This window comes from Pseudocercospora fijiensis (assembly GCF_000340215.1).
Source record: "Pseudocercospora fijiensis CIRAD86 unplaced genomic scaffold MYCFIscaffold_4, whole genome shotgun sequence".
Taxonomy (NCBI): domain Eukaryota; kingdom Fungi; phylum Ascomycota; class Dothideomycetes; order Mycosphaerellales; family Mycosphaerellaceae; genus Pseudocercospora; species Pseudocercospora fijiensis.
Genome location: NW_006921535.1, coordinates 5,402,059 through 5,424,470, shown reverse-complemented (window position 1 = coordinate 5,424,470; position 22,412 = coordinate 5,402,059). Strand labels below are relative to the sequence as shown.

The window sequence follows — 22,412 nt, the reverse complement described above, 5'->3', positions numbered from 1 at the left end:
GCAATCGCCACCTACACCAGCCCTCATTCTGGACTCCTCGCAACATTCGCTACAGCGCCGACACTCTGCTGTCCTTCCTGGTGAACTACATCGGCGCCGATACAGCGGAAGGCCGCCGCCATGCCTCGCCGCCAGTTCGTGGCAGACCTCGAAAAGGTCAAGACTGGCACGCTACCACTCGGAATCAGCGACGTCAAGGCCGGCGAGGATGACGGCCAGGTGGAATTTCGCTTTTCTTCGGTCAAGATCACCGCTATGGTGACAGATCTTGCCGACTATCCGAAGTCTCACGAGTACATGGTTTTTGGCGATGACGACGCGCCTCGCGACATCTCTAACGCCCTTCAAGGCGTGCGAGGGACTGACCGCAAAACCGTCTTTGAAATGCTGGACATCATCTCCACCACTCTGTCGCGAGCCCAGCCCGATAGAGACGGGGACTCGCAGATGCAAGACTCTGCTTGCGACGACGAAGAAGACGACCTGCCCGAGAATGACGATAGTGACGCCAGTGACGGCTTTGATGATGGCTTTGGATCAGATAACGAGCGCTTTGGCTTCACACAGCCAACTGCAACTTCTGCAACCACCACTGCCGCTAGCCAGCCGATACCGACATCCACGCGCTTATTCAGACAGCGCATTCGAGAAGACTTGCGAGTCGCTAAAGCTGCTGGCTTCAAGGTCGGGGTTCTCGGCCACCTTCTCCATGGCAACAATTCATATGTCACCATTTCCATCCGCATTGCCAAGCTCGGCATCTCAGAGGAAGCCATGCAAGCCTGGCAGCTAGAGCCGTCAGAGTATCTCACTTTGATCATCCAGTATCCCAACGGCTACAAGACGAACGAAGAGTTTGCGGCATACGACAGCATTCGCTTAGCACCGAACATTGCCATGAGAGTCGTAGTGGGCAAGCGATACAAGCCTACTCTTCAAGAAGCCATCAAAGCTTTCACCGTCGTCAAGAAGAATGACCGAAGCAGTATCAGTGTGACGGATCTTCCGAAAGCCGACGAGCACGCCGCGGAGATCTCTTCAATCCGTGAGACCTTCATCTCCAAGCCTTTGGTTGGCCTGATGCAAGAGCGCTTGATCCCAATCATTCGCTTCCGTGGCGCGGGTCTGGACTGGCAGGGCGCAGAAAGTCATTATCAATATCAAGTCAGTTCCGCAGGAACCGCGGCCAACGCGGACATGATCGCAGACGAACACTTCGAGAGGGAAGTAATCAGCGAAGCCTTCCCCAACATCATGCGCGCTGATCACTACGCACAATATGTCGCGCGAGGCAAGTTCAACTTCTCATTCCCGCTCCTGGCCATGCAGTTCGCCCTTCGACACTTCGTACGCTGCACCGAATTCTGCCTGGTCTGCCATCGTAAACTCAACAGCGAAGTCGAAGCCATCAAGCCGTACGTGTGCGACGATAGCTTGTGCCTTTATCAATATATGTCGCTAGGTCTTGGTCCCAGCATTGAGCATGAGTTGATTGCGCAGCCCTACACTGTCGATCTGCTAGTGTCATTTTGCTATAGTAGCGCCATGTCTCGGAAGCTGAAAGACTTCCCGGACGGCCTTTCTCTGACAGTGCTGCCCGTCAATCCCAAAGCGTACAACGTCGCCGACCCGTATGCGTACTATGGCTATCGTGGTGGTGTAAAGCCTGCTACCGAGAGCAAGACCTTGGATAGTCGCGTCGACAACACCGCCTGCGAGGTGGGCTATGATCGACAGAAAGGCGAGCTGATCTTCTTTGCGAAGCCTGATGTGTGTCCGGTGCGTTCTGGAGACTGGATTGTTATTACCTCGCCCACCATCGGCGACCTTGACCTTCACTGCCGGGTGAAAGACACCTCTTTCTATCCAACCGTCTCCGTTTACCAGCCTATCGAGCTTCCGCAACAGCACCAGTCTGACGATCCGAACTCCTTAAACGGCCGACCACAGACACCCGCGAGCACTACACCGAACAGTCCGGCCATCTCGTCGTCCAACTGGGTGCAGGCCTCTTTCCAAGTCTACAACCAAGACTTCGCGAAGCTCAGCCAGAACGACAAGTGCCTGTCCATCTGCCGCCTACTTGAGACGCTGCCACCAGTGCTTGAGATGCGGGACTATCTCACCAAGACGAATTCGGCGGATCTGAAGAAGTGGATTGAGCGAATTTCACCATCCGCTCTGAGCCTGCTTCGTTGGATCATTGCCAGCAACCGATCTTGCATCATGCAAGTCGATGGTGATGAAACTGGTACGGCAAGCAATGGCAGCAAGAAGCCTGTCACGGTCTTCAGCAAATCCCAAGAGAGGTGCTATGGTATGAAGGACTATATGCAGTTCCGCTTCGCCATGGGCGCTCCAGACAAGGAGCAGCGATTCATCAACGAGGTGCGAGCTACGACCGATCGACTCGGGCTGCAATATCCAACTATTTTTGCTTGGCATGGCTCGCCGCTACACAATTGGCACATGATCATTCGTGAAGGCCTGCACTTCAAGAATGCCGATCATGGCCGCGCTTTCGGCGATGGTGTCTATCATGCGAAAGACGCTCAAATCAGCACGGGCTATTCAAATGTGGCTTCCTATGGGGGCTCAGGACGATTTTACTCATCTTGGCCAAACAGTTCGTTGCGCATCTCCAGCGCGCTTGCACTCAACGAAATCGTCAATGCGCCTGCTGAATTCACCTCCAGCAACCCATACTACGTTGTGAAGCAGCTCGACTGGATTCAGACGCGATATCTCTTCGTCAACGTCGCACCAAAGTCTGACAGCGTCAAGATCGGCGCAGATGTCAAGCCGCAGAACGCTCATCCGCAGGACCCAATCCACACTCCTAAAGGCATCAGCGATGCCGTTGTGATTCCTGCTTCGGCGATCAAGTCGAGCAAGACTGCTCGTGGTGTTGCTGTGAAGGAGACTGCTCCCAAGAACCCGAATCCGTCCAAGAAGATGAAGCTCTTTGGTAGCGCTACTGCCATCAATCCTATTGTGATCGATGATGACTCGGACGGTGCGAGCGTCGCGACTGATACCGAAGATCGGGAGATTCTGCTCGACGAGCCAGAGGTTGTTGAGCCTCCACAAGTCGCCAACGTTGACAAGAAATCGGCAGGCAAAGCAATTGTCAAGAATGCTCTGCAGACAGACTTCGTGCCCGGTTCTCTCGACTTCAAAGACCTACCACTGATGCCTTTGCCCGAGTATGCGACCTCAGCCACAACAAAGCGCCTCATGAAGGAACTGCAGAATCTCGCCAAAGTGCAGGAGTCAACATCTCCTGCCGAGCTTGGGTGGTACATCGACGTGGAGAAGATTGACAATGCATACCAGTGGATCGTCGAGCTACACTCGTTTCACACCTTTGAGAAGCTTCCACTGGCAGATGAGATGAAGAAGCAGAATATCAAGAGTATCGTTCTCGAAATCCGTTTCAATAAGGATTTCCCATTCACGCCACCATATGTGAGAGTGGTTCGGCCTCAATTCCTCACCTTCAACCAAGGCGGCGGAGGTCACATCGTGATGGGTGGCGCCATGTGCATGGAGCTTCTCACCAACACTGGCTGGAGCTCCGTATCCACGATGGAGTCTGTTCTCATGCAGATCCGGATGGCCATTGCCAGCGAGCCCTACGCACGACTCAACAAAAACGCCAAAAACGACTATGGTGTCGGCGAGGCTGCTGAGGGCTATATGAGGGCTTGTGCTACTCATGGCTGGCAAGTGCCTCCTGGTTTCAAAGAGATGGCGTACGGGATGAAGAAAGGCTCCGACGAATAGAAAGCGCTCGCGATTCGCGCAGCTATTGAATGGTCCAAGAGATGCTATCATCAGAGCCGGAAAAGAATAGAGAGACACACACATCATACAGGAAAATTATGTCGGGTGCTCATGGTTATCGGCGCGAGAGCACAGGATCGCTGAATTCGAAGCGCATTGCATTGCATGAAATGGAAAGTCATAGCGTCGGCGTTGGGAATTGTCGCTGGCTGATGGCCGGCTTGACTTCAGAGCACAGTATGAATGGATGGATGGATGGATGAATAGAAGACGCGAGTTGCTACACTCGAATCTTCCGCAACCCTGTTTCCATACACTTCCTTCGAATTTCATTATTGACTGGCCCTTTCTCTGCCTCTCTCGCCGCACTGATATGGAGGAGGCTGGCAACGCCAAGCATCTCAGCCACGACCCGAGAATGTGGAACCTCCCCATGGGAGTACTAAGGATCATTCTTGTTTCTCTTACTGTAGGATCACTTCGAAAGCCAGGCAATAAATTTACAGCCCAATTCGATTTTTCCTACTTGAGCGAATTGTATACGGATGGAACGTCTACCCGCCGGCCTATATATTACCTATTTCTAGTCCTCCCCTCAAGCTGAACGCCACGTGCGACAATGCCGTTCCTTGCTTCATGTAAAAGCACGCAATCTGCAAGCATGTGGATTCCCTGATCCTGATCCTGGTGACGACGAGCTCGTGTGTTTCTTTCTCTCCGGACCACAGAACATGATGCTGGGCTTCTTGGTGCTTCTGACGTCTTTTGGTGCCGCGAAACTGCTACCTAACGGCAAATACGAGCTTCAAAGCGAAGGCATCCGAGCACACTTCATCCCTTATGCTGCTTCGATCACAAATTTGTTCATCGAGGACATACATGGCGTGGAGAGAGACATTGTGCTAGGCTTCGACAACGCGACTCACTACAGCATCAGCAAGCTCCATCCTCACCTCAACGGCGTTCCTGGAAGATACGCCAACAGAATCAAGAATGCCACTTTCACCATCGACGGCAATCCCTATCACGTCGACGCGAACGACAACAAAGGTCTCGATACTCTTCACGGCGGCTCAGATGGCTGGGATTACCGAAACTGGACCGTCGTCACACACACTACCGACTCCATCACCTTCTCCCTCATAGATCCCGACGGCAAAGAAGGCTTCCCAGGCGAAGTCATCGCCTACGTAACCTACACCCTCACCCCCAACTCCTGGCACCTCCGCATGAACGCCCTTTCCACCACAAAGCGCACCCCAATCATGCTCTCCTCCCACTCCTACTGGAACCTCGACGGCTACCAGAACCCTCACACCCCTCTCATCCTCAACCACACCCTCCACATGCCCTACGCAAACCAACGAATCGCCATCGACGGAATCTCTATCCCCACGGGCGAAATTCTTTCGAACGAGAAATACGACTTGAATGATTTCTGGTCTTCCCCAAAAGAATTGGGAGCAAACCTCACCAACCCTTCCCTTCTCGGCAATTGCGGAACGAACTGCACTGGCTACGACAATTGTTACCTCACATCTCGTCAACGACCTTACGATTGGAAACTCAACCCCGTCGCGAACCTCTTTTCTCCTTTTTCCGGAATCCAACTCGACATCTTCACCGAACAAGAAGCCTTACAAATCTACACATGCAACAACATGAACGGTACGTCTTTCCTCCCTTCATCTTCCTCCTCCTTAACTTTTTGGGGTATTCTAGGCACCTTCCCCCTAAAATCCACCCAAGGATTCTTCAACGACCCCTCTCATCCTCGCGTCTCAAGCAAATACGGGTGTGTGGTGATTGAAGTGCAGGATTGGATTGATGGGATCAATCATCCGGAATGGGGGAGGGAGGAGAGACAGGTTTTTGGGCCGGGGGATGGGGGGTATGAGTTGAGGGCGAGGTATGATTTTTCGGTGGATAGGAGAAGTAGCGGGGTGGGTGGGGGAAGTGGGTGTTAGAAGAAGATAGGTGACGGGTGTCCTTGTTGCGCATCCGCTTCTCGATTCTGGTGCAGCTTTGATCCGAAGATTTTGCAAAGGGATACTAGTGAGATATTTAGATTAGAAGGAGAAGTTCGGGAAAGCGGCTATGTGAATGTGGAATCAAGAGTGAAGTGGTTGGTAAGCAGGAATGACTAAGATGCATGTAGAAAAAAACTACGTGTATTGAAATCTCTATACTAATGGTTCGGGCTATTGATATATAGAAATAGTCAAAGCTTTCTCTCATCATCAACTTCATCAAACTACAGCCAACAAGACTGAATACTTTCATCCTTCGCCAAGCCTCACGGGCCCGACGTGCATTGAACGCCCGGCAGCTCTCGGCCGGCCAGCCGGCCAACAGCTATATAGCTCATCAGAGCTCTATCTATATCAGAACCTCCCTCCCCTCCCAAAACAAATGCAATGGTAACAACCTCACAATCGCATACCTCTCCATCATAATCCAAAATGCCACCCCCTCCACCAAGAGTAGACGTAATAATCCTCGGCGCCGGCCTCTCCGGCCTCTCGACCGCCGTGCACCTCCATCGCGCAGGTTTGGCCGTGAAAATTCTCGAAGCCCGGGATCGAGTGGGAGGGAAGACGTGTTCGCGCGAGGTGAATGGGAGTGTATGCGATGTGGGAGCCGCGTGGATCAACGATTCGAATCAGAGCGAAATGTATGGGCTCGCGAGGCGGTATGGTTTAGAACTGATCGTGCAGAATTCCGAAGGAGAGATGATCTGTGATGAGGGGATCGGGAGGCACCGGAAGCATCCGTATGGGGAATTGAGAGTTGCGGAGGATGGGAGTGATGGAGAGGAAATTTCGGAGGTGAGGAGAGTGAGGGATGTGGTTGAGGAGATGTGTCAGGGAATTGATGTTCGGGATCCGGTGGGGAGATATGGGAAGGAGAATTTGGATTTGGATGCGATTACGTTTGAGGAGTGGTTGGAGGGGATTGGGGCGGGGGAGCATGCGAAGAATGCGATGAGAGTTGGGACGAGGGCGTTGTTGGGGGTTGAGCCGGGGGAGATGAGTGCGTTGTATTTTTTGGATTATTGTAAGTCGGGGGGTGGGTATTTGCAGATGAGGGGGGATAGGAAGCATGGGGGGCAGTATTTGAGGGTGAAGAAAGGGACGCAGGCGTTTTGTAAGGGGCTTGCTGGGGAGTTGCCGGATGATGCGGTGGTGTTGATGGCACCGGTGAGGAGGATTGAGCAGGTTGCGGGTGCGGTGAGGGTGACTTCTGCGAGGGGAGCGTATGAGGCGGAGAGGGTCGTCGTTTCTGTTCCGACGCCGTTGTACAAGGAGATTATCTGGAGCCCGCCTCTGCCTGCTGACAAACTCGAAATGGCTCGCTCTACCATGCTCGGCGATTACTGTAAATCAATCCTATTCTACAAGACGCCTTGGTGGCGCAGACATGGCTTGACTGGCATGTCGCAGTCTGCTCGAGGTCCTATTGGCGTGACGAGGGACACCAGCGTTGATGCGGATGGACACTACAGTTTGACATGTTTCTTGGTAGGGCAGCCGGCTAGAGAATGGCGGCTTCGATCGCCTGAACAGCGGGAGAAGGCTGTACTAGCGCAGATCCAGCAGCTCTTTGGAAAATTTGCAGAGGTCGACGAGCCGATCCATGTCGAGGAGCAGATCTGGAAGGACGAGCAGTGGAGCCAAGGCTGTCCATGTCCAGTATTCGGGCCTGGTGGATTGACAAAGTTTGGGGCCACGCTCAGAGCACCGATGGGTCGAATTCACTTTGTAGGCACGGAGACTGCATTTGAGTGGAAAGGTAAGTCGTCTCAGTGCGCTCGATGGGGACGATGCTGACTAGCTATGTACAGGGTACATGGAAGGCGCAGTCCGATCGGGAGAGAGGGGCGCCCAAGAAGTTCTGCTTGCCCTTGATAATGCCGCGAAGCTTTGAGGCGCTTTCTCTCAAGATATGTTCATCCATTCCCCAGCATCAAAGTTGACATCAAATTCCGGCCACCCAGAACCGCCCATGATATCTCGCCAGGTCAAGTCATTGATTGCATTTGTTGGAACGCTCGAGGCTTCGGCAGCAATCCCGTGTATCATATTCAGACATCTATTACTCAGACTGATGCAGAGCTTGTACAAAGCCTTCGCGTTGGGCCAGTAGTTAGCCAGCAACTGTGCCGGATGCAGCGTTCTTTCAAGCTGAGCACGAGCTGATACTGCACGAATCTTCGAGCCCGCCTGCAGAGCCGATCGTACTTCCTGCGCAAACTGAATCGCAGCAGCATACAGCGCTGTCGAGAAGTAGAGCTGACACTTGCGAATCAGATCTCGGGCAGCCATCGTTTCGAGCGTGGTCAGAATCGTGGAAGCCGACTCGGCGCAGATCATTGACGCCTCTGGGCTATTGCGTGCGCGATAAGTCGTCAGTTTGAGGAAGCTGTAGTAGATTCGTATCTGACAGGACCAGATATCATGTCCCACTGGTAGCCTCCACTCGACGGCCGCAAGATCTGCGGCGACATTGGGCAGATTCTCGTGCATATTTCTGGGACTATGTAAAGCTGCGATTCGCAGAGCAATCTCTGACAGATCCGACATGATTGCACAGAAATCTTGCTGGATGCTGAAATCCGCCGAGCCGCTGTAGCTGTTGAAATCCGTTTCCACGAGAGGAGGTTGATCGTAGTCTTCGTATCGTATCATGCACGGTCGTCCAAACTCCAAGCTGATGAACGCTTCTGCTTGCAATACCGCCCACCAGCACTTGCGATACTCTCTCTTGTCAAAATCCGGCATCATGCTGCGAGAGTTGGGCCCAAGATCGCGATGCATGCCAAGTCCGAAGGCCATGCGGGAGGCTTGTCCAATCCAGTGGTAGCAGCCAGCACTGACAGTATCTGAAGACTCGTCGTACCACGCGAGTAGCAGAGCCGACTGGACCAGATGCACGCGGTCATTTTCGTATCTCAGGTTGAAGAGTGTCTTTGCACGCGTAAAGAGTGTGGCGGTAACTGCTCCTCTAGATCTCACGACTTTTGGATGGTCACTGATCCTCGCTGCAGCCAGAAGCATACTATGTAAGAGAATCAGAGGCGGAGGGTTCTCCACGTCCGCATATTGCTTGCGGAAATGCTCTTGGTCTATGATGGGGAAGCCAGGGTGGATGTCGTTGAAGTACGTGTCAATCAAAGCGTCTCGCACATCTTGCGCGGGCAGACTACTCAGCTCTTGAGCAATGGTGTGGTTGAGGTAGGTGTTCGGACACATTTCCACAGCCGGTCGCCATGGCAAGGCTGGTTTGATGGACGGATAGGAATAATGGAGGCGATTCCCCGGGCCGCTTGTCTCGACCAGCTGGTGTAGATTCGCGGTCGTATTGCCTACGTACAGCGTGCGAACATGCTCTCCGTGATATACACGCCAACGGCTGGACCCGATACCACGTTCGTAGAAGGCGGTCAGATTCTCATCGCGAGCAGTGTCATTTGCCGGCTCTTGTGGGTTGGTGACGGCTTTTCCCGGCTCTGCATCCGCCGGAAGATACGGGCGAGAGGAGGACGTGACATGAGTCTTGCTGAGCGGCGAGCGGGACTGGTACACGTGCGGTCTTGTTGTGTAGGCTCAGGTCAGCTCGCGTCGCGGGCCCGATAGTGCCACGGTTCTCTCACTCGCAAGTCTTGCCAGTGCGCCGGCACGGGGAGCACGGTCCACTATCGGAGATGTCACATCGTATCTTCCTTCGCTTGCAAGACGAACAGGCTGTGCCCAGCTTCCGCCGAAAATCTCCTTCAATGGGCATGTCGATGTTGGTGAGAAGGAGAGGACGGAGCCGCGACAAGGATGTCTCGGCACCGCGAGGACATGCCAAGACATGACCTGGGCATTCGAGTGCGGAAGATGTCCTAGCCTAGCCTAGCCTTTCTTCTTCGAAGTACATAGAACCCAGGCCTATGATAGCGCTTAATAATCGAGAACTGTCAGCGAGCCCATCTCTCCCGCCCTGCCTCCTTCTCAGGCTGTATCGCTTGTAAGCCCGTACGTGACTTCCTTCATCTCATTCAGACGAAACGGCTAGAGGTTGGTGGCGATCCTGGAGTGGTGTCTAACTCCGTACATGTAGCCAACCCTATCTCTGTCAAATCATGCTGGAAATAAGGAGGGCATGAGTTGGAGCGACTGCTCATGATTTCCGTATTGAATGGACTGTGAACGTGAATACAGAATCGCCAGAGATACTCGAGTGTCTCGGTGTCTGTGTCGATGTTGAAGGAGGAGTGAAGCAGTCCGCTAGACTAGTGTCGCTGACTTGTGCTCTTGGCACCGAGTCTGTTTGGACTTCACTCTTGGCCCTGTCAACATGACCGCTGTTGAGCTCACTGATGAGCGCTGCGCAGTATCTCACCCCAGGCGCGTGCTCTTGCCATTGTTCATGGCCTAGTTCTACCTCTCACCAGCTCAACCACCGACCTTGACTCCGCCGCTCACATCTCGCCCACCCTTCCCCTCGAGCCGAACCATACCAGTTCACCACCCGTCCAACAACCGCAGGCTCGAAGTGCTCGCGCCGTGCACTCTGAAGGTACACAATATGGTCAAAGGTGAGGGGTTTGGCAGCGATGGGTAAGCTGAACGCAGTCTGAGACACTGGCAATGCTGTTTCAGCCTCAATCCAGCAGCGTATCTCATCATCTCAGCTTGATGATATGCCACATCGTGCCTCTGCTCCCGCGACCGGTTCCACCTCAAGCGACAAGCGACCTGGCACTTGGCGGCGGCCTGCGGTACATACAGTACATACACCCTTTTCACCAAGGAAGTTCTCTGCGAAACTATCCCTCCAACCGCGAGAATGACGACCATAGAATCTCCTGCAGCACCTCTGAGAGCATGCCACATACCAAAGCCGAGCGTGCTGGCATGAAGAGCACGTGATGTGGCCTGAGGCAAGAATCCAGCAGTGTGAGTTGGTGGAGAGCAAGCTTCGAAGACCAGATATACTTCCGGTAAAGTCACTCTGGTAGCGACTGTTCTCCGCCTGGGCCGACTACTCATATTCATACGTTTTTTTTTCTTTAGTTCTCTGCTCACCTTCATAATTGCCAGCCCAAAGCTGTTGGCACTGGTGAGCTTCTCGGACTTTGACACTTCATATCTTTCCGCTTTCCCAAGCGATGCCAGCTACATGCTGATGCCGACGTCTCGTTGATGAAATCTTCATTTCGCAGTCTGCCTTCTGCATCAATCGGCTTTCTCTCATCATTCCGCTGCTCCAGCGATGCTAGCTCTATGCTGATGCCGGCAGCTTGCCGATGGACTTCACTTCCTTCTTGCAGCATGGGTCATATCCTCCGCGAGACATCAAGTCCGGAGTCGATCTTATCCTGATTCTTCGGACTGGATGTATGCTTGTCTGGAACTTTGACAAAGAAGTTGACGCTCCGGCATGGAAGTGTAGATGAGGAGGAAGGAAAAAGAAGACAAATGTCTCCGAGTATATGATGACTTACCTCTGGCATGGAATGGAAGAAAAATGGGGCTTGGAGATGCTGAGTTGTGCGGAATTGCTTGATATTGCTGATATGCTGTCTTTACTTGCATGCGCAGTAGGCTGGAAGTAGTGCGACTGGTCTGCTGTTCCTCCTCATCCACCTTCCTGGCGACGACGCAGTGACGAACGCACATCTCCAGTACAACGCCGAACGGTCACCACAAGAAATCAATCTTGTTGCTCTTCTGATCTCCACACCTTCAGACGCGAGTATGCAGGCCGCCTTCTTCGCTTGCTCCTGGAACTCTGGTTTGCGAACGCCTTGCTTGCCGATGATGAAGCCAGTCAGGATGTGCATTGTCCAGTATCAACAGATGAAGTGGATGTCTCGAACTGTCTTGGACTGCGGTGTGGATGCTTGCTCACTCGCTCCTAAGTGAGAAGCTTGGAAGAGGCCTGACAGTGACCGACGTACTTGTCAATGATGGAGCCAACAAGGATGTGCATTACCAAGTCTCAACCGACGAAGCAGGTATATCTTGAGCTGTCTTGGGCTGCCGTGTGGACATGCGGTTTGCTTCAATCTTTGAGATATCCAGGATATCGTCAGTGATTGTAAGCAGACTGATTGCCAAGGAGAAGACAGTGTTCAGCATGTCGCGTTGGTTCTCCTCAAGCTCTGTATCGAGCGTAAGCTGCGTCATTCCGATGATGCCTTTCATTGGACTCATTCCGCGTTGGTTCCGGTTCTGTTCAAGCTCTGTGTCGAGCGTAAGTTGCGTCATTCCGATGATGCCTTTCATTGGACTCATTCCGCGTTGGTTCCGGTTCTGTTCAAGCTCTGTGTCGAGCGTAAGTTGCGTCATTCCGATGATGCCTTCCATTGGACCAAGTCCAAATTGAGAAGCCGGACGGCGGCGGCCTTGATTTTCCACCCAGCAGATATCCGCTTGCTTGGCGATGATGGATCCAATAAGGATGTGCGGGATCAGAAGGCGAGGTGAACGATGAAAATCCGCCGGAAGGAATGATTTTCACGCGAGGTCGTACTCACCAAGGCGAACAGCCTCTGGTTGAATGCTCGCATGATAAGCATCGACATGTGACTGCTTAGGGAACCGAAAGAGCATAATGGGCGCAATGACCTTGCAAGGACCGCACCATGTCGCGAAGCAGTCGAGGACAAGCAGAGTATCCTTCTGGGCAAGGGCTTCGTCGAAGGCAGCCTTGTTCTGGAGGTTGTGAACGCCTTGAATGTCGAAGTCGTCAACCAGTCTTGTACGCTTAGCAGGCTCGCTTTCTTCGGAAAAGGTAGCCATTGTAGCTGAAGTGACGGAGAAAGGTCTGAAGTTCTGGGTGATGGGTGATGGGTTCGTATGCTCGCCCAGACATGGTGCTGGCGGGAGTGGTTTGGAGTGCCACTTTCTCTGTGTACTGGTCCGGCCGAGTCTTTCCTTCTGGGGAGCTTCATGTCCTTCGGCGATGATGGCTGGCGCCAAAGCGGTGGTGGTGCCGTTTGTCATCGTCGTCAATGCCGAAGCTGTGAGAACATTCGGCGAGGCTGGTCGATATGCACTGGCAGCCTCGTTGCTCTTTCCGAGAGCAGTTGTACTCGTCTTAGTTCCTCTGCAAGCAGAGGGTAAGCCCTCACACCACGTCAAGGTGCGAGTACATCGTGAGGGGGATTTTTTAACGAGGTTTACTCCTCGGGCGTATGCCATGAGGGTTCAGACTCTGGAGTGGTATGGCATTGCTGGCGGACTGGTTGCGCCGGTGGCCTGGGTCGTCCGATGACATGGACTTATCGCCCCTCGCGGGCGTGTCTCCTCGTCACTCCGCGCATTGGTTCTGGAGGCCGTCAGCTTGCGTCTTTCATTTGGGGCAGCTTGGAACACAGCTTCGGCGGACGTGAGGAATGCACTTACCTGCGTCGACATCTGCCCAAGCGCACTATGCAGGTGAAGAAAAAGGTGCTGCCAGAGCCATATGTTGACTCCACCCACAATCTTGTCTTGCTACTTTTGAAAGGTATCCTCTCCGCCGCCAAAGATCCGAAATGTGTCGAAAGCGAGACGAAGTGATTCTTGCTGATCGTGAGCTTCGTCAGGCAGTGGAAAGAGCCCTCAAACTGCGAGACGGAGTTGTGTCCTAGCATCAAAGCCTCCAGCATTGGCAGCTGAGATAGCACGTCGATGTTCGAGATCGAATTGAAGCGAGCATCAATCTCGCGCAGACTGCCCAATGCCGACAAGGAAGCATCAAATGGTCCGGACAATTTGTTGTTCGTCGCCCATAACCGTTCCAGATTCGTCAAAGTCGCGATGTTCCCGCGGTATTGGCTGGTGATTTCAAAGGTGGTGCCGAAGCCCCTGTGAGGTGTTGGTCAGCTCAGGCACCTGGAGGGTTCGAGCATGATCTGAGTGATTGATGTTTGTATGGATGATGGATGAAATGGTGAAGACACGGATGCGGGAGATGCTCTTGACGAGTGGTGGTGGCTTCTGGACCCCGAGGATGACTCTCGCCGATACAAGAAGGTGTCTTGGTGTGGGTGTGAAGAGGTATCTGCGCTCACCTGTCAGCCTCTGCGCCTGCAGCTCTGAGCCTCTCCGTGGAAGGTGTGAGGGCGGCAATGTCATGGTGGCAGTGTTGAAGCTGTAGGAGGTGAAGGATGACACTTACACTCACTGTCGGCTCTGTTGAGCCTTTGAAAACCTTTTCAGCAGGCGGTGGGTCCGCTTGCGGCGGAAAGGCTCTTTGATGGCGTTCCAGGCCGCCGCCAGCTTGGCTCGGGCGGAGGGCTGCTTGTGGTCGATGATGGCAGTGGTGGAGTCTGTCCGCTTGTGTGGCGGTGTCATGATGTTGTTGTTGTTGTTGTGTACGAGTGAGAGAAGATGGAAGAAGCTGAAGGGAGAAAGCTCCAAAGTCAAGCAAGCAAGCATGCAGGCAGCTGCATTGACTTGCTTCCCGCAGCAGGACACTGGCAAGAGCTCATTGACGAGGCAACGATACCTAAGTATTAAGGGCTACAGCAACGTGCAAAGATCAAGACAATGGCATCAACGACCGCCGATTGGAATGGCCTTGACGAGGGACACAGGAAGCTGCCTTGGAAGTCAACAGCAACTGTGTCTCGAACCCCTGACCTTTAGGTGAAGGAAAAAGCAAAATAGGAGCGATGGACATAGACCGCTATATCCATCACTCCTAGGATTGGTCGACGCTCTTGCTGCCACAAATACCTTCTAAGAGTGCCAAGGCAGGACTTGTTCCCAGCACGATGTGCATCTGGACCTCCAGCATGGCAACCAGCACCGCGCCATCTCCCATCTCACGGTCACGGGGCTCCTCTTGCTGGCCCCTACTGCCATGCATTCCCTAGCGAGGATTGCAATGCACTTACTCATCCTTCGAGTACTAGTAATCGTCGGCTGCCTTCTCGTTACAACAGTGACTCGCCATTGCCTCTGATATGAATGCCGCTTAGACGGTTCCCCATTGCAGTCCACCAAAAGGTGCGCAGGGGCTCTGGCCGAAGGCCTTTTGGTTTGAGAGATAGAAACTGGACTACATGTACTCAGAGAGGCGCCTATGGTGTGATCAAAGCCGTGCTGTAACCCGGATGACAATGCATGTGGTCTCTGATATGGCCAGGCTTCTTGCACGGTATAAGCATCTCCCCTCAGGCAAGTTCGTCCTCCAATGCATGAGTAGTGATCGTTCTGTCTCCGTATTCTGCGAATGCTGCAGAGCCTACCTCAAGGGGCCGAGTATGCTCTTGCCTTCCACTTCGCCGTCTCCTCAGAGCACTCGCATAACCCGCTGCCGCCTCGTACGACAGCTTCGATCACTCCAGGCAACTGCTGGTCCAAGCTCACCGCGCTGATGAGAACTCTTCCTCGCGCCTCTTCGCTTTCTCTCCTTTTCTCTCCACTCACCTTCACCCACCCATCATGCCAGTCACACCACACACCAGACACACACAACAGCACTGCTGCTTTCAGCCTCTACAGCCTCCAACAACACGCCACATCAAGCCCGACAGTCCTCTGGCTCACATCACGGTAGACCACGCCGTCACCATCACCACCATGGCGCACAGCTCGGCGCCCCTGCCGGTACTTCATCCCCCTCTTCCCCACTCCATTCCATCGCAGCTAACATATCGCAGCCGCTATATCTTTCACTCCTAATGCCCTCTGCCGCCTCTGGGCGCACAGGGGCAACCCTCAACAACAACTCAAACATGAGCGACACGTGTAAGCGTCCCTCAGCTCGCCGTCACCGGCCTTAATCTTCATCGCTAATTCACTCGTACAGCTTCCATGTCGGAGCCAGAACGCTGCTCCACCCCCCGAAGAGAATTCTGACGATGAATTGGCAGAAGACGATTGGTGGCAAGCAGAAAAGAAGTTCAAGGAGGAGGGCCATCAGATATCACGGTAGCCAATCCGAGGTACTGGAGGTCCGGGGAATGAATGGGCATTGTCATTGTCATCGATGATCGATCCTTTGTGGAGTTCCAACTTGGATCGGGCATTTGATGTTGTTGTTGGACATACATATTTCTCGAAGTCACGATTGCTACGCATCCATCATATCACTGCCTCGTGTTTTTCATCGTCGTGCTGTCTCCTTGTACGTCGTGTCGTGTCCCTATCGCGTGCGTTGTCCTCATTACGCACTCTTATCACCAACTCCAATCACCTACACTGGAAGCTGTACACGTTGTCAAGCTTCTCTCATTTGCAATACATTTCTAAATTGCGAGACGGCAAGTGCTACACCAGTCCTCATCCCGCGTGAGGCACACACTTCGAAGTCGTCGCCCTCAAAGCAGCTGTCTCGACATCCTCGCCGAACAGCAGCTACCCACTTAATCTGTCTTTTCTCTCTTCACTTCTTTGAACATGCGGCAATCGTTCCCGATACCACGACACCGATTCACGGCAACCAGGCAGCTGACGCTGAGAAATTTCTGAGCCCGATCTCTAGCTTATGCTACAATGGGCGAATAACTTTTTGGAAAGAGCATGGGAGGCACAGGTGCGAAGTGTCAACGGCTTTGGAAGAGGGTGGATTCGAGCAGAATTGGGCAACGAGAAGGAGCATGAAGAGATTCGGGGATGATATGCGTGAGATAACGAGAAGGTACTAGTTTTGAAGAGAACAAACATGTCTTGCAAGGGATGCTGGGTGCAGATCAGGACATGTTATGAGCGCCCCTACGTAGCGTACATCTCATGCTTCGTCCAAGCGACACCATTCAAGATAGCTCCAATCATCACTCAGTCGTATTCCCACGCACTCTTCACCTGATCCGTCCCATGCGCAAGCATCCATTCCGCAGCCTTCAAGTACCCCAGTATGCAATGCCCTTGGTCGCCAAACTCAGCATGGAAGTGTCCAACCACAGCTTCCGGAAGTATATACCGGTATCCTCTCCAAGATCGAAATGCGAAATGGTGGATGTGTTGGGTCAAATCTCTGTGGTTCATGAAGTCCCAAGCGCGAATGCAGTACTGTTCATAGAGTCTGTTGAGCAGGGTGTAGTGGCCACGATCTCCAGCTGCGACGGCAGCGAATGTGATGTGCTGGATGAGGTTTCCGAGTTTTTCATCTGAGGCCCAGGTTTGAGCGGCAGGGGACGTGGAGCCGTAGGTCTTGCGAATGTGCTCTAGGATCTCGGTGAATGCTAGACTATTGATAATTCAGTTTCTCCCGCTTTTCGTGGGTCAACTCGTTTGACATGCTCGCATCGAAACGCCTCCACCCATGGAGAATCCTGTAATGATGATCTGCTTTGGCTCCCTGATCTTCCCAATCGCCAAATCGAGCGCCGCAATTGCAGTGGTGCGCATGCCATGCCACATGTCTGTGTAGAAGCTGTGCACGCGATGTCCGTTCTCGTCGTGTACTGGGTATGCAAATTCCCACCACTGGCGTCCTTTACCATCGGTCCACATGTTCTTGTACCATTCCTCTGGATGTGAGCCTTCGAAGGCAACGGTGATCTTTTGGCCAGTGCAGATGACAACTGCCCTGCGTGAGTTATTGATTCCTGTGAAGAGGTCCTGAGCTGTTAGGTTGGGGTCGGAATAGTGATTTCTCAGTGCGGTCTGAATCGCGCTGATGTCAGAGTCAAGAGAGACCCTCCAGAGTATGTCTGCTGCATCTTTGACGTCGTTCCAAGCTGACCGATTGTTCTCGAGCTTGACGAGAGGCATGAAGGGCAGCGTACAGATTGGTCGGGATCGTTGGGAAAGTGCCAGGAGGCTTCTTATAGACGCAGTCCATGCTGTAGAAGTCCGACTAGAAATTTATAGCATGCTAGAGAAATAACGAGAATCAAGGGAGCAAACCGTTGTGTCTCTTACACCGCAAAGTCTCCATGCAGAGTGTGGACTGCATATGGGAAGCCGCTCTGCGGAAGAATCCTTCAACTTTCTTTTTCTTAGCATATCTAGTGCACATCTTTGGTATAGAGAAAAGCACAGATTGCAAAGTGGTTCCGGAACGGCTTCCCATCTGCAATTCACACTCTGTAGATCGTGCTGAATGCTGACCAATGCTCCGTACGGGAATTTAGCAATGTTTCAAAAGTCATAGTAGCTCCAGAACATCTTGAGGGCGTCCATAGTTGGGATACGGTTTGAGAGTGAGTACAGTCCCTCGGTTCAGGAGATACCGCTGATGATGAAGCAAAGGAGGAAGTCTTCAGGAAGAGATGCAGTGGTCGGCACTTTCACGCTTGGCCCTGCGGGAGATCCAAGCTCTCCAGCTCAGCCCATGACGATCCCAGCCCAGCTCCAACCGACAACACCATCGTCGAGCACACTACCCAACCAACTTCAGCATATTGTCCATTGAGAGTGACATTGCATACCAGAGAGAACTCCTACTTCGCCCACCACGACTCGCCGCAAGCCCTCCACAAGCATGGCCCGCAAGGCCGACGACCTCCTCGCCGACCTGGACTCTCTGGGCATCGAGGAGCAACAGCCACCACCTGCGAATAAGGCCAAGCCAGGCGCAAAGACCGCCGCTGCCTCTGCAAACGACGAGGACGATGCACTGGCATACCTGGAGAAGCAATTGGCAGCGAAGCCAGCAGGCACATCACGCCCGTCGACTCCGCGCTTAAACTCGTCTACGACTAGCGGTACCAGCAAGAGCCCAAAGAGGCCCACAGACTATACACCTGCGACCACCCCTCAAGGCAGTAGTGAGCGAAATAGTAGCGAAGACCGACATAGAGCCACTACGGCGCAGACGAGATCCAGTGGAGAGGGCACCAGGAGCTTTCACACCGCACAAACGCCTGCAGCAGAGAATGCCGTGGCAGAGTCCTCACAGAAAGCCGCGGGCGGAGGTGGAGGCTGGTGGGGATCGATGTTCAATGCTGCAAGCGCTGCTGTCAAGCAAGCAGAAAGCCTGGCCAAGAATCTCCAGACGAACGAGGAAGCGCAGAAGTGGGTGGAGCAGATTCGCGGCAACGCGAACTTGCAATCGCTCCAGAACATTAGCGCAGACCTCAGATCACGAGCACTACCCACTTTCACTTCTCTCATATCACATATCGCACCGCCGATCTCTGCACACGAACGACTACAGATCCACACCACTCACGACATCCAGAACTACCCGTCTCTGGATCCGCTCATCTACGACACTTTTTCTCGCATCATGGCGCAAGTCGAGGGTGGAGACCTTCTAGTCATTCAGCGTGGCAGTGAATCACGGAGTCGATCGAGCAGCGACATCCAAGGCTACAGGGGCGGTGTGCTCGGGGGCGGGAACAGGTGGACCGATGGACCTTGGTGGAGAGAAGAGAGCTCCAAACGAAGTCTGGGCACGATTTCAGGCCTCAAGGAAGGCACAAGACTGGCAAGAGTACAAGCAGAGAGCTATGCAAAGGACTTCTTTGACAGCAAGGGTGGAGTTGAAGAGGCAGCGAAGCGTGCGACCGAGACATTGAGCGAGACGAACCCAGTCCGATCAAGCGACATCTTCTTAGCCATCCAAGCCGTAGCTTTCAAAGCCGACAAAGACAACTTTGCCGAGGATTCGCACGCCGAGAAGGACACGACTGTCGTCACACCCGAAGACCCCGAAGACGAGCAGATCGTCTTCGCCATATACATTCACGACCCACTTCACAGCATATCCTTCAAGGCACTCTCGCAACCTTTCCCACAGAAGTGGGCCGACTGGCTCGACGCCGAAGCCAGCGCGGGCGGACTTCCAGAGTCCATCATGGAGATCATCCAGGCCGGTGGCGTGGACCCTCGAGAATGGGTCTCGGAATGGATGGAGGAGATTTTGTCCCTGGCTGTCGGCGTCGTTGCTCAACAATACGTCGCGAAGCGTATGGGTGTAGGCGAAGGTGGGATTGGAAGGGGCAAGAAGCGTGCTGAGGAGGATGCTACTGCGGGAGAGGCGGCCAGGGCGGTATAATGTTTTGGAGTTCGGCTGGCTCGGACTGGGAATTTGTAGTAAGATACCTATGCCGATATTTGAAATGACTGACCTAATACTTATTCTCTTTTCCCGCTTTTCAGGTCTTTGGGACTGTTGATCTCGCTCTCTCAGTGGGGAGGGAGGTTCCAGCGCACTTGAAGCGTGGTGGAAACGTAGAATTTCAAGAGCCAGTGGGGCTCGAACATACTGCAGATGATACTTCGGGAAAGGCGAAAGCACAGTGGCGCTCAGATCGGGACGTAGGTACAAGGTCAATCTGGTTTGATCGAGGGATGGAGGATTAGAGGGGCCGGCTAAGCTGTGCTTTTTGCGAGTTTCGGAGGGCAATGTTGACGCAAAGGAGCAGGAATGAGAGCAGCAATGACGAGGGACAGGATTCGGTTATTTAAACCTCGTCAAGATCAGAGATGAAGTGTGACGAGGGCAAACCAATGTACAATGGCGGTCCCGTGTATACGAGATGATTTCATCTTTGATGCAGAAAGGCAGACCATAAGCTCATATGACGAAGAGGTAGTTTCGAGTGGTCACCATCTCACTCTACTTTGTACAAAAGCTGCCTGTCTCTCTACGCTGCCGCCTGTACTACATCTCATCACGCAAAGAACCCCTGCTCCATCTATCTGTACTCCGGCCTCACGAAGTCTGCCATAGTGATTGGGTCTCCATTCTCAGCATGGTGCTCATCATGTCCATGACCGTGATCATGTCCGTGCCCATCATCCGTAGGCCCAACATACTCCATCTTGTAAACAGAACCACACTCGGGGCAACGCTCAATATCGCGGGCACGAGAGATAGTAAGCCAGATGACAACGTGAGAATCAGCTGGGCAACCCGTGCAGCCGACATACTGCTCATCACCGTACGACTTGACGACGATTGGGTCCTCGAGGGTTCCTACAACACGCATGTGAGCCATTGACCGTGTCGTGGGTATTCTTCGGGACTCAATGCTTGCTTGCTTACCTTTCCGACTCGCGTCCAAAGGCCTCATGTCAAAGATATCAATCCCTTGCATCTTTCCCAAAATTTCCAGACGCTCGATACCAGTTGCTTGTTCGAGATCGGTGGGGATGGTACCGGGCTGAGCACCTGGTGGGAGGAGATCGTGTTCGCTCTTGATGTCTGTGTTCGTTCCGCGCGGATTAGCTATTGCGCCATATACCACCCCACCCATACTGGTATCTGCTTACCCTCAAATTTCATCATCTTGCCCTCGCCTGGTGCGGAGTGGCCGCTGCTCACTGTTTATACGTTAGCGATTCTGCTTCCTTCTCCTGCTTTTGCGGTTCGGTGTTTTTCGGGAGGCATTGGCGTACTCTTTTGCGCGGAGGCGGCGAAGGAGCGCTGAATGACGGGTTGGCGCAGCACAGCGCGCTTGGCGAGCGCTGGCGCGGCGCGGCGGAGGAACATGGTGGCGGTGGTGGGTGGAGTGGTGATTGCGGTGCTGCTGCTGCTCGGAGCTGTATGAGGATTGAAGGTGCAGTTCGCTGAGCTGGCGGGTGATGCCGGAGGATGACATAATAGTGAAGCCTAAGGCACAAACTTTCAGGAAGCAGCAACATCATCTGTTCTGACGGTATCTCCACTTCACCAAAACATTTCTTTCACATGCATCAATCATTTTTGACTAAGCTTCGGCAGCTCGTAAATTCATCTTGGGCGTTTCCTGGTTTCGCTATGGTATATCGACTTGGGGGAAAATTGAAAGCCAGCATGGATCAGATTCTTCTTCAAGAGCGCCTATGCCAGAGGAGATTTAGTTTTCAGTACGACCAGAGCTGCTGTCTCTTTTCGCAAAGATATGACGAGTCTTCACCTCAACAGCATAATCTCGCAGCACACAGGAAATTGATGAAGACATTGGCTCGCTGCTCTGTACGGTCGCCACTGCTACGCTTTCAGGTTTCTCCGACAGGCTTTCTGGGACTCTGAGCTTCAATCAATGCCTCCACTACCGTAGTTCAGGGCGACAGAAGGCACGTGGGAAAAAGGCTGTATCAGCGACCACACGTGAAGCTTACTCACAGAGCCCAGTCACAATTTCATCGACCTCGCACGCGGCAGCTGTGCGCCTCACCACATCATACTGGCAAACACTCACCAAATTGTGAAAGCTGAATGCTCTCACTCACATACCTCGGTACTGGGACTCGTCCTGCACAGGACGCCAGCTATGGCAGGAACTTTGACATGCCTTGCATGCCAAATCCAACATCAGTCCGAACATGACCGGTTTATCAACAAGCACTGTTTGCATCGTGCATGGCTATCGAGAGCGGTCGATTTGAACGACGCGATTTAAACCATGAACGATGCAATCTCGTACTGAAGATCCAGTGGCTGCACGAATCGCATTAATTCGTGATCCAGCTACCATCTGAATTCTTGGCCAATCACGGCTTGCCACACGTTGGATAGTGCCCTGCAGTCTGTTGGCTTGACATGGCACTACATATTATCAGGCAGGAGACACGACATGGTCACATCACGGAGAATGCCGCACTGCCCACACCAGCGCTTATGGTAGCCACCCATTACCACTCACAGCCGCGCTTCCGGAGAATGCGCACGTTATACGGAGGATCTCCATATCTCACCTTGATTGTTCATCCCAGCTAGCATCAGGGTCTGCAACTCCATTGGTTTGAACTTGGTCACTCACGACA

The 22,412-nt window shown here is 53.1% G+C and overlaps 13 protein-coding genes across 13 annotated transcripts; 6 read left to right on the top strand and 7 right to left on the bottom strand.

Moving 5' to 3' along the window:
• Positions 1-120: 120 nt before the first annotated feature.
• MYCFIDRAFT_164748 (uncharacterized protein) lies at positions 121-4,099 on the top strand (the record flags this gene model as incomplete). Its single annotated transcript, XM_007928595.1, has 1 exon — positions 121-4,099. One exon carries the CDS (start codon positions 121-123, stop codon positions 3,784-3,786), a length of 3,666 nt encoding a protein of 1,221 aa, XP_007926786.1. The 3' UTR covers positions 3,787-4,099.
• A 421-nt stretch (positions 4,100-4,520) lies between these two features.
• MYCFIDRAFT_47083 (uncharacterized protein) lies at positions 4,521-5,753 on the top strand (the record flags this gene model as incomplete). The annotated part of the gene is made up of 2 exons (XM_007927645.1): positions 4,521-5,454; positions 5,509-5,753. The coding sequence occupies 2 exons, from the start codon at positions 4,521-4,523 to the stop codon at positions 5,751-5,753; spliced, it is 1,179 nt and encodes a 392-aa protein (XP_007925836.1).
• A 495-nt stretch (positions 5,754-6,248) lies between these two features.
• MYCFIDRAFT_154161 (uncharacterized protein) lies at positions 6,249-8,653 on the top strand (the record flags this gene model as incomplete). Its single annotated transcript, XM_007928593.1, has 2 exons — positions 6,249-7,578; positions 7,631-8,653. 2 exons carry the CDS (start codon positions 6,249-6,251, stop codon positions 7,711-7,713), a joined length of 1,413 nt encoding a protein of 470 aa, XP_007926784.1. The 3' UTR covers positions 7,714-8,653.
• On the bottom strand, positions 7,572-8,653 carry MYCFIDRAFT_211376 (uncharacterized protein). Its single transcript, XM_007928594.1, has one exon. The coding sequence runs from the start codon at positions 8,619-8,621 to the stop codon at positions 7,725-7,727; it is 897 nt and encodes a 298-aa protein (XP_007926785.1). The 5' UTR covers positions 8,622-8,653; the 3' UTR covers positions 7,572-7,724.
• MYCFIDRAFT_47077 (uncharacterized protein) lies at positions 8,652-9,038 on the bottom strand (the record flags this gene model as incomplete). Its single annotated transcript, XM_007927643.1, has 1 exon — positions 8,652-9,038. A coding segment is annotated over one exon (387 nt), but the record flags the coding sequence as incomplete, so codon positions are not given.
• A 2,228-nt stretch (positions 9,039-11,266) lies between these two features.
• MYCFIDRAFT_175032 (uncharacterized protein) lies at positions 11,267-12,263 on the top strand (the record flags this gene model as incomplete). The annotated part of the gene is made up of 7 exons (XM_007928592.1): positions 11,267-11,355; positions 11,387-11,568; positions 11,601-11,667; positions 11,697-11,760; positions 11,789-11,820; positions 11,851-11,868; positions 11,906-12,263. The coding sequence occupies 7 exons, from the start codon at positions 11,267-11,269 to the stop codon at positions 12,261-12,263; spliced, it is 810 nt and encodes a 269-aa protein (XP_007926783.1).
• A 30-nt stretch (positions 12,264-12,293) lies between these two features.
• MYCFIDRAFT_175031 (uncharacterized protein) lies at positions 12,294-12,933 on the bottom strand (the record flags this gene model as incomplete). The annotated part of the gene is made up of 2 exons (XM_007928591.1): positions 12,294-12,870; positions 12,911-12,933. The coding sequence occupies 2 exons, from the start codon at positions 12,931-12,933 to the stop codon at positions 12,294-12,296; spliced, it is 600 nt and encodes a 199-aa protein (XP_007926782.1).
• A 25-nt stretch (positions 12,934-12,958) lies between these two features.
• On the bottom strand, positions 12,959-15,690 carry MYCFIDRAFT_175030 (uncharacterized protein; the record flags this gene model as incomplete). Its single annotated transcript, XM_007928590.1, has 17 exons — positions 12,959-13,059; positions 13,094-13,184; positions 13,211-13,628; positions 13,656-13,800; positions 13,835-13,914; positions 13,948-14,239; positions 14,296-14,400; positions 14,465-14,504; positions 14,539-14,637; positions 14,709-15,016; positions 15,049-15,081; positions 15,111-15,197; positions 15,224-15,266; positions 15,291-15,400; positions 15,447-15,487; positions 15,517-15,528; positions 15,572-15,690. The coding sequence occupies 17 exons, from the start codon at positions 15,688-15,690 to the stop codon at positions 12,959-12,961; spliced, it is 2,124 nt and encodes a 707-aa protein (XP_007926781.1).
• Positions 15,691-15,733: 43 nt separating this feature from the next.
• Positions 15,734-16,478, top strand: MYCFIDRAFT_175029 (uncharacterized protein; the record flags this gene model as incomplete). Its single annotated transcript, XM_007928589.1, has 3 exons — positions 15,734-15,752; positions 15,780-16,394; positions 16,447-16,478. The coding sequence occupies 3 exons, from the start codon at positions 15,734-15,736 to the stop codon at positions 16,476-16,478; spliced, it is 666 nt and encodes a 221-aa protein (XP_007926780.1).
• Positions 16,479-16,547: 69 nt separating this feature from the next.
• On the bottom strand, positions 16,548-17,486 carry MYCFIDRAFT_136419 (uncharacterized protein; the record flags this gene model as incomplete). The annotated part of the gene is made up of 3 exons (XM_007928588.1): positions 16,548-16,954; positions 17,009-17,066; positions 17,178-17,486. 3 exons carry the CDS (start codon positions 17,484-17,486, stop codon positions 16,548-16,550), a joined length of 774 nt encoding a protein of 257 aa, XP_007926779.1.
• Positions 17,487-18,198: 712 nt separating this feature from the next.
• Positions 18,199-19,716, top strand: MYCFIDRAFT_47049 (uncharacterized protein; the record flags this gene model as incomplete). Its single annotated transcript, XM_007927641.1, has 1 exon — positions 18,199-19,716. The coding sequence occupies one exon, from the start codon at positions 18,199-18,201 to the stop codon at positions 19,714-19,716; it is 1,518 nt and encodes a 505-aa protein (XP_007925832.1).
• Positions 19,717-20,237: 521 nt separating this feature from the next.
• Positions 20,238-21,199, bottom strand: MYCFIDRAFT_89362 (uncharacterized protein). Its single transcript, XM_007928587.1, has 4 exons — positions 21,063-21,199; positions 20,937-20,987; positions 20,710-20,868; positions 20,238-20,640 (listed from the first exon to the last, which is right to left on the bottom strand). The coding sequence occupies exons 1-4, from the start codon at positions 21,154-21,156 to the stop codon at positions 20,360-20,362; spliced, it is 585 nt and encodes a 194-aa protein (XP_007926778.1). The 5' UTR covers positions 21,157-21,199; the 3' UTR covers positions 20,238-20,359.
• A 310-nt stretch (positions 21,200-21,509) lies between these two features.
• Positions 21,510-22,386, bottom strand: MYCFIDRAFT_175025 (uncharacterized protein; the record flags this gene model as incomplete). The annotated part of the gene is made up of 10 exons (XM_007928586.1): positions 21,510-21,562; positions 21,589-21,672; positions 21,699-21,766; positions 21,804-21,860; positions 21,891-21,929; positions 21,960-21,993; positions 22,051-22,123; positions 22,154-22,175; positions 22,199-22,286; positions 22,344-22,386. The coding sequence occupies 10 exons, from the start codon at positions 22,384-22,386 to the stop codon at positions 21,510-21,512; spliced, it is 561 nt and encodes a 186-aa protein (XP_007926777.1).
• Positions 22,387-22,412: the final 26 nt, after the last annotated feature.

Excerpts from the sequence above, each read along its gene's own strand:
- MYCFIDRAFT_211376 (XM_007928594.1), bottom strand. The coding sequence starts at position 8,621 with ATGGCCTTCGGACTTGGCATGCATCGCGATCTTGGGCCCAACTCTCGC.
- MYCFIDRAFT_89362 (XM_007928587.1), bottom strand. The coding sequence starts at position 21,156 with ATGTTCCTCCGCCGCGCCGCGCCAGCGCTCGCCAAGCGCGCTGTGCTG. Across the intron at positions 20,988-21,062 it reads CGCCGCCTCCGCGCAAAAGA|TGAGCAGCGGCCACTCCGCA; the intron begins GTACGCCAATGC and ends ACGTATAAACAG. Across the intron at positions 20,641-20,709 it reads TTTGGACGCGAGTCGGAAAG|GAACCCTCGAGGACCCAATC; the intron begins GTAAGCAAGCAA and ends TGCGTGTTGTAG.